At 35.1% G+C, this 15,105-nt stretch overlaps 1 protein-coding gene across 2 annotated transcripts; it reads right to left on the bottom strand.

Annotated features, from left to right (window-relative positions):
• Window positions 1-594: 594 nt before the first annotated feature.
• LOC149907550 (prolyl endopeptidase) lies at window positions 595-14,861 on the bottom strand. Of its 2 annotated transcripts, XM_090102554.1 has the most exons (16): window positions 14,705-14,861; window positions 10,931-11,029; window positions 8,805-9,028; window positions 8,150-8,337; window positions 6,704-6,786; window positions 5,953-6,095; window positions 5,035-5,194; window positions 4,512-4,631; window positions 4,314-4,394; window positions 3,646-3,831; window positions 3,391-3,504; window positions 2,684-2,832; window positions 2,124-2,336; window positions 1,839-1,978; window positions 1,532-1,722; window positions 595-833 (listed from the first exon to the last, which is right to left on the bottom strand). In XM_090102554.1, the coding sequence occupies exons 1-16, from the start codon at window positions 14,855-14,857 to the stop codon at window positions 768-770; spliced, it is 2,310 nt and encodes a 769-aa protein (XP_089958680.1). In that variant the 5' UTR covers window positions 14,858-14,861; the 3' UTR covers window positions 595-767. The 2 variants fall into 2 exon arrangements, 1 of the variants encoding a protein (XP_089958680.1); XR_016456790.1 differs by lacking the exon at window positions 595-833 and having other exon boundaries at window positions 1,582-1,722; window positions 2,129-2,336.
• Window positions 14,862-15,105: the final 244 nt, after the last annotated feature.

Below are 15,105 nucleotides of genomic sequence, written 5' to 3'. Positions count from 1 at the left end.
CGCGAAATTTTGTGGGTCATTTGTAACAGGATGGCGGTTCTACAGGAGTCTTAGTACGCAATGACAAAAAGAAAAATGATGGTCCGAACGCTGATACCGGATGCGTTAAGATACTGTAATATAAAATATAACAGTATCTTAAGATAAAATCTTCACCGTGTGTGACGCGCTTAATAGTTATGGAATAATCGCCTGCGCACACTTAACGATTACACCCTGTATAATTGTAAGACCATTGCAAGGTTGCAACCGAGCTATTTTATGGAATAATTTAGTCTTTAATAATTATTTTAGATTGGACTTTGGAGGCTTTAGCACTCTCCAAAAACCGTATTAAAACTGAATTGGGAAGCATCTAAAGGGTGCTTTTCCACCAATAATGTGCGAGGATATGTATCGAGGAATGTCTTTGTAAAGAACCAATCATATATTAACCAAGCGATACTATTAGCATGGACTAATAAGTATATTAGTCTATGCTATTAGTTACTATGCCTGCATATTATATGATAGACTATTGCATTTATAAAACAGCAAAATTGTATTACTAGACAACCGTTTTGTATGAGAAGAGGTTTGAAATAAAATAGCATATAATAAAAAACAAAGTTTATTTAATAAAAAAATAGCAATGCGTAACAAATATCACCAGTCTCATCAATCAAGACCCGAGGTAATCAACAGATGTGTTTGTGTTCACTTTATTTACATAATACTATTGCATCTCGTGGTACTCTTAATACTTTGTTTTCAAATATGGCAGTGTCTCACTTCTCGAACTTGAGGCCGAGCGCCTGTGTCATGAAGCACAGGATATCCGTGTGTTCTTCAATCTGAAAATAAAAAACAAATGTTATTTTGATTCTAAAATTTTATTTTTAATTTGAACGCCGAATTATAGTATTTTTAAATAATTTCTTCCTATTGTGATGTGATAACGAGTGACAAAATACTTCACGAAGTAAGTACGTTGCGTATAGCGTATCGGGGAAGTTTCACTAGCGTATAGCGTAGTTAGGGCCGGCGCAGGTCTGGCGAAGCGCATTTTTCATTGTCAAATTATTATCGACATTGTTCTCATTAAAATAAAATTCAAAATCAAATAATAATTTATTTCGGGGAGCATCGAAGCGTCACACAGGAAAGGTAGCGCGCTGCGCTTTTTTGAATGTTATTTTAATGAGAACAAAGTCGATAATAGTTTGATAATAAAAAATGCGCTTCGGTATATCTGCGCCGCACCTTAACTTGCAGCAGCGTTCATTTTACAGAGCGGGGTACACTCCCGCGTTCATTTTACAGAGCGGGGTACACTCACGCGTTCATTTTACAGAGCGGGGTACACTCACGCGTTCATTTTACAGAGCGGGGTACACTCACGCGTTCATTTTACAGAGCGGGGTACTCACGCGTTCATTTTACAGTGCGGGGTACACTCACGCGTTCATTTTACAGGGCGGGGTACACTCACGCGTTCATTTTACAGGGCGGGGTACACTCACGCGTTCATTTTACAGTGCGGGGTACTCACGATCTTGGCGGTGGGCTTGCCGCCGCCGTGTCCCGCCTTGGTGTCGACGCGCGCGAGCAGCGGGCGGCGCTGCGGCGCGCTGCGGGCCGCGTGCTGCAGCGCCGCGATGTACTTCAGCGAGTGCAGCGGCACCACGCGGTCGTCGTGGTCCGCCGTCAGCACCAGCGTCGCGGGGTACTCCGCGCGGCTCACTGCAACACATACATACCACATACATAAAGACAGATTTCGTGCTTGTATAATAAACAATTTTAACAAAATTTAAATTATAAATCTTGTGGGAAGAATTGCGAGTTTTGCGACCTACCATTGTCCGGTGGCTGAATATTGTGCAGCGGTGAATACTTGAGCAGATTCTCAAAGTGCGTCTTGTTATCTGAGCTACCGTAGTCTGATACCCACGCGTGGCCGATTGTAAACTTCTGGAATCGCAGCATGTCGAGGACACTGCAAATGAAATTGAAATATTTTTATTGTTGATAAATTAAGCTTTGGTTCAACAAGTTTGGAAATGATTGATTTATTTACTGGAGCTGCGCCGTGGTGAGCGCGGGCGGGTGTAGTGTGTGGGGGGTGTGGGGGGGGCACTCACCCGACCTGCACGACCGCGGCGCCGTAGAGGTCGGGCCGCTGGTTGATGCAGGCGGCCACGAGCAGGCCGCCGTTGGAGCCGCCCTGCGCCGTGGTGAGCGCGGGCCGGCTGTAGCCGCGCCGGTGCAGCTCCTCGGCCGCCGCCTGGAAGTCGTCGAACACGTTCTGCTTGTTCAGCAGCCGCCCCGCGTTGTGCCAGCGCTCGCCGTACTCTCTGGATACAACATACAACAAAGTTTATTACTGCTGAAATCATGTAGCGGTTCACGCAGCTATGCTATGTGCTCACTCTGTCGGTTAGACGTGGGTGGGGGAGGTGGGAGGGTGTATGACGGGTGACAAGGCGGGCAACGGTTTTTCTTTGCAACATAAAACATGATAAATCTACTTGCATAAATATAATTGCGTCCTAGCTTATTATCTGGCAATTTTGTCTCATATAAATTTTATCGAGCTCGAAGGACCAAAAAATGTTTTCACCACGTCCACGTCTACTAAATAGCCAAAATGTAAGATTCCGACACTTTAAGCTAAATAACTCAAAATCCAAGTAACACTAACCCGCCACCCCGTATGTTCGGTATGGCCAGCACGCCGCCCATGTGCTGCATGAACACGAGCCGCGTCACGCTGAAGCTCGGCTGCACGTTGATGTTGAACCCGCCGTAACCGTACACTAATGCCGGGTTATTGCCGTCTAGCGCGATACCCTGAGTACATACGTATACATTAGTAATTTATTAGTTTTAGAAACTGACAAGTTGGAAGTGATTGACAAAATTTATTTATTATACAAAATTGACGAAATTTATTATATTTACAATTTAAAGAGTTGTCAGTTCAAAGAAAAATAGCTTACTATAAAAAAATTACGTTTATTAAGGGCCGATTTTTCAATGCTTGGCTAAAACTTATCTGTCCAATAAAGTATTACACGATAATATTAAAATGTCTCGTAAACTGTCAAATACGGGCAATTAGAATACGTTTTTAAAATGGTAATTTTATACATTATTCTACGAATAAGTTTTATCCAAGCATTGAAAAATCGGCCCTAATTATAATATAGAAAACTCTATTTTATAGAGACTAATAAGTTGATTATTATAAAAGCAACAAATGCAGACCTAAAGGAAATAAATGGAACTACCTGGGTCAAAAAACAACTAAATACGAAATCATCAAATATTTAACAATTTAAAATGGTGTCATTTCACAGTCGTTTATTCTTATTATTTATTTGAAATTAAACTATAATATCATCTTACCTTTTTGTGCACTATGAACATAGGAACTTTAGTGCCATCTTTGCTTGAGTAGAAGATTTGTTTAGCCTCATATTGTGTTGGGTCAAAGCCCTTTACTGTTACTTCTCTAAACACCTGAAAACATAAGTGATATTCATAGTTTTACCAGAAAATGTCATTTTTATTGAATTTTTATTAATACTTAACATTTTTATTTAAAAAAAATACAAAAATAAGAAGGATATCATTCCGACAGTAGACTAAAATCATACTAACAGTTGGTGTGTACGGTTTCTTCTTAAAGTCTACATGGTAGATGATGCCGGGCGTCAGGAAAGACATGAAGTGGTAGAAGATCTCGCTCTGCTCCTTTTTGCCCGAGAACGATACTATTGAACCCACGTCCAGGCCGAATTCTTGTATCAGCTCCCCGTTCGCCATACTGTGCAGTTGGAGTACACTCTGGAACATTTAAAATTTGCTGTTTAAACTTTTACGGCCTTACTAATAAAAAGTTAAACAATGGACAAATTTCTACCATTTTCTACTATAGCTTTGTCCTGCTCTTGCTCACATGAAACGTCAATCATAAAAACAAGACAGGTTATTTCAATAACTAATCCATTGCAAAGCGAATGGGTAACATTTTATTAGTAAGACCGTTAAAGTGTAAGTGTAGTATAGGTGTAGTTTCGTGTAAGTGTATGTACTATGTCAGTTAGTAATTAAAGGCTTCAACCAAAACGGGTGTTTCATTTTACGAGGTCCCAACATTACACTACCATAATATACTAAGAATGTTAGAATATTTTGTAAACAAAGAAAGTGGAGTGCATGGGACAATTTATGGGCAAATTATTTTATTTGCCCATTCTAACAATAGTTAAAAAACGTTTTCTGCTCGCTCATATTTTGAACATAAAAAATATATGTAAAATATATACCTTAACATCACGGACATAATGTAAGACTAGTTTGTCGTGATCCACAGCAGATGCCCAATCTAGTACGTCAGTAGGGTGTTCCTGAAAACCAAACAGACAAAAGAACAAAAATTTAGTCATTATATTTCTATACAAATACAATTGCCTATTTGTCAATTTTGATAAAATTATCATATTGAAATATTTGATATTACGCACAGGAATAAGTGTCTCCCAATTCTCCTCAGCAGGATTGTTCAAATCGATCTTGATCAATCTGTAATTGGGCGCGTTCTTGTTCGTGCGGAATATGCACACGGAGCCTTCGTTTGTGATGTACTGTAATCAAAATGCACAACATTTTAGTTATATCCTAAATATTTTTTTTGATAAATGTACTTAAAGATCTTCTGGAATTATTTTTGTCTAACTTTAATCATAAACTATTTTCTGTCTGGTCCTTCGAGACATATACGTTCAAGGGTGGTATTTTTAACTATTTCATCTTTCATAAAATAATTTTGATGAATTGTTTATTTTTATAAATTATAAGCAAAGTCTATAAAAAAACGATACGAAGTTAGCGCAAAAAACACGTGATCATCCTGTATTAATTACAGGGTGAAGAATTAGCAAAACTTACACCTACTTTTGCAGGATAAATCGTAATACGCTGGTTAAAATGTGTGCAACATTTGCTAACAACATTTAAATATTTAGCGCGAAATTTAATATGCCGTACCTCATAGTCCGCCTCGAACTTGTGCACAATCTGCGTGAGCGGCAGCTTGTCATTGATCTCCGGATGCTTGGCGAGGTCCGCGAAGTACAGCAGGTTGTCGCGGCAGTCGCGCACCGGCGACACCAGCAGGTAGCGCCCGCAGTCGCTCACTTCCGCGCCACTGACAACAAGTAATATATGTATAGAGATTTTTATTTGTAAATTTTTTAAGTAGGTCCACATTAAATCCCTCCCTCCTCTAAAGAAGAGGTTCTTAGGAGCTTGTGGTTGCCTTCGTAAAGGGTCAGTACAAAGGTTAATGAATTCATTTATGTTGAAGCAATATAATCTAAATTTACAACGCATTTCTACAGTTTAATAGTCTAATTTTCAAACTCAAAATTATTTTAATTTTTCTGTCTAATGTATAATATTTAATTTTATAATATACACAGCTGAACATTTTTACCAACTTATAGAAACTGTTGCTACATTCATATGAAATATAATTTAAGAATCAATTAATATATTGTACTTTAAATACAACAAAATAATTTCTAAGCCAACTGTATTCACAAATTGACACTAACGCACGATTATCTCCAGTCCATATTCGCGTATGAATTTCACTGTTGATCGAAAATTAATTCATGAGCTATATAAATAGTTTGCCAGCGCACAGTCCTACTATCCTACTAATAATATAAATGGGAAAGTTTGTGTGGATGGATGTGTATGTGTGTTTGTTACTCTTTCATGCAAATACTACTGAATCGATTACAATGAAATTAAGCACATAATATATAGAGGGTAACTCGGATTAACACATAGGATAGGTTTTATCCCGGAAATCCCACGGGAACGGGAACTAAGCGGGCTTTTCTCTGAAAACGCGGGCGAAGCCACGGGCGGAAAGCTAGTTAATAAATAAAAACTCACATCCTCCACAGGGGTTCCTCGGGGAACTCGACGACGATGACATCTTGATCTTGAGGCGTGTTGAGACGGTGGTAGCAGAGCTTTTGATCGCGATTCACTTCCGTCTCCGAACCGTCTGTTTTGCCCGTTTGTTCTGGGTAACGCTGAAATCAAGTATAGTATTTTTATTGTTGTATGTGGCGATGTGACGTATGAAAAATCAACAAATTAAACGTGTATATCATAAACATAGGATGATTGGCAAAGAGTTTACTTAATAAAAATTTCATGATAAAAACACATAGAAGGTATGGATACGGTGTAAGTCAAAAACAGAACATATTTTTTCATATTGTTTTGTATTATTTGGACATGTTATTTGTAATGAATAATTGAGTTGTCCATTCTGCTTGGTACAAGACAATAAAAATAACTACTTACAACAAACAAACAAACTATTTATTTAGTCCATTATGCTCATAACTATAGTAAAATATTAACTATGAAATAAATTGTACTTAAATGTTTTACACCTTCAAATGTTCAATAATTATGAGTTATTGAAAGTTAAAATAGATTGATGAAGGTTCCACTCATGTTTTCCTATATCTTTCAAAAGATGTTTTAAAGACATTGTTTCATACTAACTCATACAGTGACAAAAGGACATTAGCTGCAGTACTGTTTGTGAAGTTATAATTACATAGATAAATACATAATATGAAACAGATTTCAGAGAAAAATGGAAAAAATACAGTAAAAAAATACTTACTGAATAAAACAATCCTTTGTTGTCTTTGGTCCACGACATAGATGCAAATTTGACTTTCTTTAATACTTCTGGGTAATCTTCACCTGTTAATAGAATATTTATTTTAACAAATGAGCATTTTTTTTTATCTTTACTGTATCGAGACGGTATTTAGCTTTCATTACAAAAATGAAAAAATATATTTTGGAATTGAAACATCAAGGTCGCGTCATGGCAATACCGTCACGTCATGGACTAAGGCGACTTTGGTATCTTTGAATTTTGCCAAAGAAGTTTCACTTCTGATACGTGTGCTCGGCATACGCGCTCTTTTTTTACTTGCAATAGAATAGCAAATAGAAGAAAGGAAGTGCGTTGTGGATCGATCGAAAAGTTCGCAGTGATAGCGATAGATAGATAGTGTTTTTTTTAAAAACAACCATTACAAACCACTATAAATTGAACCTCCACTAAACATTAGTTAGTATTCCCGCAACGCCACACGCATCATGTACATTTCCTCAAAGGAAATCCTTCGATTGTGTGTAAATAAATAACAGATCGACCGATAGGGAAACTCTACGACTAAAATACTGACCTCATGATATAATATCGAACCTTGTATAAAGAGGACCTAATAATAAAACGCTACAAATGACTTGTGTTTGACGCAAATAGATAACTGTATAATAAATAGATAATTTATTGACAGTTGAATGTTTACTATTTTTCGTACGGACGAGTATTTAAATCTGTTGTTTTCTAATTTAAATAAATTTAAATGTATTCACGATTGTCTCGGGAGCCACTTTAAGCACGCGCAAAGAATGTAAACAAATAAATCAATTCATTGAATTATTGTTAGCGCTATGACACCGCTCGGTGTTTTGATTACTGATAACGAGCACGTAATAAAATTATTTGTTTCTATGGAAAGCTTCCTGGTCGGCAGTATACATATTGAAAAAAAAAAGTTAGCAATACACAAATTCATTTATATAATGTACCAAGACAACATTAGTTTTGACTGACAAAAATGTTGTTCGTCTGTGTTAATTTTTTTTTGGCATAACTATCTGCAAGATAAACGGACTAGTCCTATTTCTTCTTCACAGGTATCGCGATCTAGTGATCTCTACATAAATATTTTTTTAAGCTAGCACAAATACAATAAGATTTCGTTTTTTTATCAACATACTTCTTCATTTTGTTAGATAGTGTCCGATATGGTCCTTACTGCATTGACATGTTGCTGACTCGAAGCATCCTCTATCAAAAACTGCTCATCACGGCTAATCAAGTTATCACAATTCACTTCAAAACACTTTACCACTTACTAGTAGCCACGTCTTTCATATGTATGGTGATCCAATCCGAGCCGCTGGCAGATAACCCGTACGCGAACGTGAATCTCGGAACAAGCCAGTCAAGCCGATCTATAACCTAAAGAACGATATAAATCCTTACCAGTAGCCACGTCCTTCATATGTATGGTGATCCAATCAGAGCCGCTGGCAGATAGCCCGTAGGCGAACGTATTGCCGTCCTCCGTGAAGCGGCTCCCAGAGAGCGCAACCGTACCGTCTTCAGATAATTTGTTCGGGTCCAGAAACACGCGCGGTTCCCCGTCCAGACTATCTTGCACGTAGAGTACGCTGAAAACCACATTGTGAGGGGTTATTTGAAGGGTTAAACATTAATATAACGTTCAGACCTTCAAAAATTACATATTTTATGAAAGGTAATGTGGTAAAATTGTTGCAGAGTTGAGAAATAATCTTATATATAAAAATGAATCGCAAAATGTGTTGGTAAGCGCATAACTTGAGAACGGCTGAACCGATTTCGATAATTCTTTTTTTATTATATTCCTTGAAGTACGAGGATGGTTCTTATGTAGAGAAAACGTAAATATGTACCACGGGCGAAGCCGGGGCGGACCGCTAGTTGTTGATAAAAATTACACGTTACATGTGTAAAGAAGTTTAGTGCTTTCTATCTTGAGCCCACAGAATATAATCGGAAGAAAAAAACGAAAATAATATTTCATTTTTCGATTCAGCCACCTGAAATTTTGGCCCTAAAACACACTCAATAAAGGGAAAATTTCATGCGTACTTACTTTTGATTTTGTAGACCACTGTTTTTGAAGAAGAAGTATCTGTCCCCTCTTCTGAAGGGGCAGGAATACTTTGGATAGTTCCATAGTTCTGTCAGCCGCTCGTTAATGTCCTTCTTCACTGGGCATGAGTCTAGGAACGGCCGCGTTATTTTGTTCTCGGCTTCTATGAAAGCCTTTGTTTCCTCCGAGTCTGGATCCTCGAGCCATCGATAGGGGTCTACTATCTGTGCAAAAATATCATAGTATTAAACTATTATGTAGTAAAAGATATATATAACAAAAGTTTTTCCTGTTTTCTCGAGAATTTTCCTTTCCACGGATTCGTATCATGAGAAAATAAAACTCAAATAAGACAAATTCAAGGCGTATGCGTCTCAAATGAAATTGAAAATAAATTTTCTCAATCCAAACAATCTTTCTAAGGTGAAATAAGAAACTTCCCGAAATGTTTTGCAAACAGCGTTAAATTTAATTTGCTACGCTTTTCCAATACAATGAGCCAAAAGCGAACATACGCTGCGGTGATACGCAAACGAAGCCGTAATTCATAATATTCTTATATCATGGAATTAATTCGCTAGTTCTCAAAACATTCGTTTAGTTAATTGTTATGAGGTTGTTGATTTATATAAACCAGTCTTTCTTTTAAATAATAATTTCGCTGTCGAACTTTTTGCTAGCAAAAAATAAACAAGTTATGAACTATGATTTTTTAGAGGTCAATGAAATCATTCGTTTTAATGCATTGTTTAATTTCCTTTTTATAAAATTTTTTGATGCCTTCTTACTTTTCTGAAAACACCATTATAATAGATAGTAGGTATATGATACTTTCGTCGGTAGTAAAATGACTTTTAATATTTTTATGTATCGTATAAAACTGAACCTATGTTACCGTACCGTACCTATGTTAGTTATATTTTTCTCGTTTCATAATAGATATATCATTTTCAAGAATTAGTACCCTAATTATTATTTTATAATTGAACACTGTGACAGGATGTACAAAATACCCTTATCAGAAACGACGTTGGCCTAGTAGACAGTAGTTTCTGAGTTAGAGTATACTTCCTTAATCCAAATCCAAATAATCATGTTTTATTTTAATGTTTGAACCTATAATAACGATTTTTCCTAGGGTTGTTAAAAAGAAAAAAGGATATCAGTAGGTATAAACACATAAATGTATAACCGCGGCTACGTATCCAGTTTATAATGTAGGTATACGTTCAACGACATTTCAACGAAGCCTGACCGATCTTGACCACATTTTCATAATAGAGAGGTTTAGGTACAAGGTAATATATAGAACGTGGCTGGAGAAACTAGTATGTAATTATATTTTGAACATTCTATTACTAGTACAATAACAATAGTAAACTATATCTGCAATTACAATATTGGATAGTAGGTACTCTATTCTTTACTTTATTCTATATTCTAGTAGGTACTTTATATTTTATTATTTTAATGGTAATTTTTCTAGATTATCGCGATGTAAGTTACCTACTAACACATAACTTAAAGTGCCCCTTTGAACATTACGTAAAGTAAGTCTTAATAGTTTTTATTTATTTATTTATTAATATGTGATATACGTAGGTACGATAAACTTTTGTAGTATTCTATTTCCTACCGTAATATTATTCGTAAAAAATAAATATTACTCTAAATATGTAGAGCTACATCTGAAAGCTTTTATAAGAGAAAATATTTCTAAAGATAATCGGTAAATCTACTTTACTGTTTTTATTTAAACTATACGATAGCAATTGATACCAAATACATTTATAACATAAAGTAAACAACAGGTAAAAAATAATGAGCAACTATAATTTAATCAAGCAATTAATAATACGAAACGGAATTGTTTGTGGATTGCCGATAATCATTATTATGTTTTTTTGTTCACATCACGTTCAATCACTACACCATTCGTTACCAGTTTAATAAAAATATTTTTGCTTTCGTGATTATGAATTAAAAAACATGACCTGAAAAGCGATCAAAGACCTAATATATCGATTTAATAATCGACTTATTAGTAAGACAGTAATTGATATAAGTACATGTTTAATGTGCATCATTAATGTACTAGTAGATCAGAGATAAATTGTAAAACCAACCTTAGTTCCATGATAATCGTCGACCACGGTCTCATCGCGTCGCACCTCCGGGTAGGCAAAGCTCATGTTCCACGGCGTCGAGGACGATGCGCGAGCGCACTGCAAACACACGGACACTGACACCAGGAGGACATAACTGGACGATCTCATCGTACACACCACACTGACAGTGGCCACCGACTGGCCGGCACGAGCTCCGAACTGAACTTATATTCTAAGCAAAACAATGCTCGAAGAAGCTCTCGTGGGAAAACGTGCTTTTTTTGGCATTCCACGTCTTTTAACTGTCACAATAAAAGCGCGTTATAAATAATAGCGGCCAGTGCTAGTTGCCGATCATTTTATCTACTACTATAACAAGTTTTTTAATATAATTGCTATAGAAAATTGGAATCGATTAATTTAATGACTAACAACTACGATTTCGCTATGCTCAATTAAATAGATGCGACATCACCGAGTTATCACTTGACTTTGATAATGCTATTGGTCAGTGGTCTACTTCCAGAAATACATAATATATGATTTATGTATACGTCATTAATACACTTTACATGGTATCGTTCAATTGGAATTACAAAATATTAGAAGCTAGCAAATATCTTTAATTAAATATACCTGATATGAAAGTGGTAAAAAAAATCACACACACTGTAATTATTTTTATGATTTTATTTGACATGCACAACATTACAAACTTTTCGTAAAGTTGTACCGTAAAAAGAGTGATCTAGTTTTAAAGTATACTTGTGATTCTAATCTTAATTAAATTAATTTGTTTTAATTTGATTGTAATTGCTTGATTACTTGATAATAATCATTATGCGTCGCGTACTCTGAGCAGAAATATTTGAATTTACATAAAGATGCAGATGTTTTTGTGTAGCAATCCTATTTATAGGACCTTAAGTTTTTATCTAGTAAGATAATTTTTTATCCATTATATAGGTACCTGTAGAATTTTTAATTTGTTTTCTTTACATTCTTATGTTGCGCATGAACCGGTTTATTAGCAAGTTGAAGAAGTGTGTACTATAAATTAAATACGTCGATAAGAATCTAGTGAATTAATTACTAGCATTATTTGCGGTCAATATCACTTGTCTTAATAAAAATAAACGCTTTTCTACTGACAGTAACGTTGGGTAGGTAAACCTCAATAAAATGCGAACCAGTCCTTCGATATTTTGGCGTGAATTAAATTTGTTCAAAATTTGTAGGAGGAACTAAGCGCAGGGCTTGGAAAAAGGCATTAGTCGGGAAACACGAATGGGACGAGTTCGAAAAAACCGAATTCGCCTTTATTTATTAGGCCATCGCGGCCGCAACCAGCCCTCTGACCATCATTTTTCTTTTTGTCATTGCGTAATGCGTACTAAGACCCCTTTTTTTATAGTGGGGAAATCTTCCAAATATACCCATACTGGTACAAATCCTACTTATCCTATCCTACTATACTATTGTGTGGATGGATGTGTGTGTGTGTGTATGTTTGTCACTCTTTCACGCAAATACTACTGAACCAATTACAATGAAATTTAGCAGACGTATAGAGGGTAACTTGGATTAACACATGGGATAGGTTTTGGGAACTATGTGGGATTTTCTTTGAAAACGCGGATGAAGCCGCGGGCAGAAAGCTAGTGACCCAATAATTTCTGTCTCTATCTCCCGGCCTATTATAAAATTTTATGAAGAAACAAGACTTCTAAAATAAAGACAACCGTGGAAAAAATTGTTTTTAGAATTGTTTTCAGATGATCTATGGTTCCACTGCCTCTATAGACTGGAGGATGTATCTGTATAAAAGAAAATATACTATATACTCGTATAATAATATAAATAACTAAATAAACATCCTTGATTAGTTCGAAATAAATCTTTAGTTTAAGTATGATTTTCCACCAATAATGTGCAGGGATGTGTAGCGAGGAATGTGTTTGTAAATAACCAATCATATAGCTTCATTTAGTTTGAAGTTTGATGCAATCAAATCAAATCAAATCAAATCATTTATTTATGTAGCAATACTATTGGTATTGCACAGTTAATAGTATGGTAATTTCCACATTACTAATGGAAAATAACCCTACCCTATATCCCAAGAGCCCACGACAGCCAGACCTTTGTTATTTTATAAAAGTTGAAAGTTTCTCTGTATGTCTCCTATACAGATAAGAACGACCAGCGACTATTAAGTTTGGGTTGTGGTTACTTCGGCAGGAAACAGGTAGTAAAGGTGTAAAATTTAAATTTTTAAAAGTTATTAGTTATTACTAAAATAATTCACAACTAAAACAATATGTAACCCTATACATTTTTTGTAATTACATATGCAAGTTTTGATTAAAAAAGTCTACAAACTAAAATGTAACAATTGAATTTGGGTCATTGAGATAAAAGATGACTTGAGATAAAAATTAAAGAACTATTCAAATAAAGATTGATTAAACTTTTAGGAGAGAACATTGCTATTTACTAATGTAAATGATATGGGAGTATCTATTCTGATTATATTTATGTAGATAATCCAATGTTTGTCATTTATTTTACTTAGGATCTTTTACTGCAAACCTTAATGTTGTCAGCGTTCGGAACCGTACGATAATTTTGTGTCTACGTAGATGTACGATAGCATGTTATTATCGTACGCTGATTGTACGATAATTTCTATCATGCAAAATTCGAGAATTTATATCATTTCACCCATACAAATATGAAATTTTGACGTGTTTCTTATCGAACTTTCATGAGAACAGTGAAATTTTGTCCGAGTGAATTTTAAACTTGGCGCGTTTATTGAAATTAAAGTGGAAAGGGAATCGGTTCAGGTCTGTAATCTGTACTATGCGTAAAACCAAAGAGTATAATGTATAGTAGGGCACGTAAAATGTTCGGGTTTCAGTGTCCTTTTGATTTGACAGCGGTAGTTATAAAAAGACTAACTATAGAGAACTTGCATACAATTAATATTACAATTTATATGATTTATTTATATATAATTGAAAAAAAAAACTAAAAAGTACGATAATTTCTATCCATATTCGACAAATGTACGATAATTTTACGCCCCTGGTACGATAATCAGTTCACTTCTGGTTGCTAACACTGAATGTTGTTGATATGTTTAGTTCAAACTTTGTTTTCCACTTTAGTTGTGGTCAGATATCCCAATTTCTATCTATACATAAGAATGTACATATTTTATTAATAAACCTTCAATAATGAATTAAATCAGCCAATATCCAAAGAAATATATGATAATGTTTAATGTTTATATATTAATGTAACATAACACATAACATATATAGTACACATAAGAGCAGTGTACTACCATCCTCACTGTATAGATAATAGATAGGTATTATATGTACATAATATGATATATTCCCTGATAAGAGAAGATTTATGAACATTTCTGTTATATAAATTATTCTAGTATAACTCATTGTTCTTAGACAATATTAAAGTAACATGGTTTACGAGATAATTTCAAGGTTTAGGAGTAATACAAAGACAAAGTCAACAAAAATTTGAATTTTGCGGTCAATTAGGATATCTGTCAAATGACACCGAAAGTGCAGTCCTATTATTTAATGTCCTGCAGTAAATAATGTGTTAAAATATTAACGAAATCATACCACGTACACGTAATTATACGTGGCTGAAAAGTTTTAACCGTATAATTGGATACCGCCTTTTTATAAATTTATTTTTAATTCCGTTATGCCAAACACAATATTTGAATAGCAATTATTAATATTAAATACTTACCAATATATTTCCCGTGAAAGAAGCTGCAGTTGAATTATTCACGTTAATAAACAATTGACTTTGTTTTATTGTAAAAACTGTGAGATTTGCGGAAAATCTGCGATGATTGGCAAAAAACCGAAGCACCGACATGCAAGCTGACAGCTTTGACATTTCTAATAATGTTGCCCTTGCCATTGCCATATTATTAGTACTAGGTACCTTGCACAACTGCTAAAGTTTACGAATGAAATGCGATTAAAGATTATCGCTCGATAATATCACTCAACATTATCTTCTAAGTTTTGTAAATGTATATAATATGTACAATATAATATATTTAATAGCTAAGGCTATTATACAGGGTGTCCCACTATTGGTATACTAAGCGCGAAGGGACTTGTAGTTTTGCATACACTGAT

Source organism: Colias eurytheme, chromosome 6, assembly GCF_061535395.1.
Source record: "Colias eurytheme isolate Ceu_HAF_F1 chromosome 6, ilColEury1 Martin Lab GWU primary, whole genome shotgun sequence".
NCBI classification, from domain to species: domain Eukaryota; kingdom Metazoa; phylum Arthropoda; class Insecta; order Lepidoptera; family Pieridae; genus Colias; species Colias eurytheme.
The sequence above is the reverse complement of the archived record's forward strand: the minus strand, read 5'-3'. Positions and strand labels throughout refer to the sequence as shown.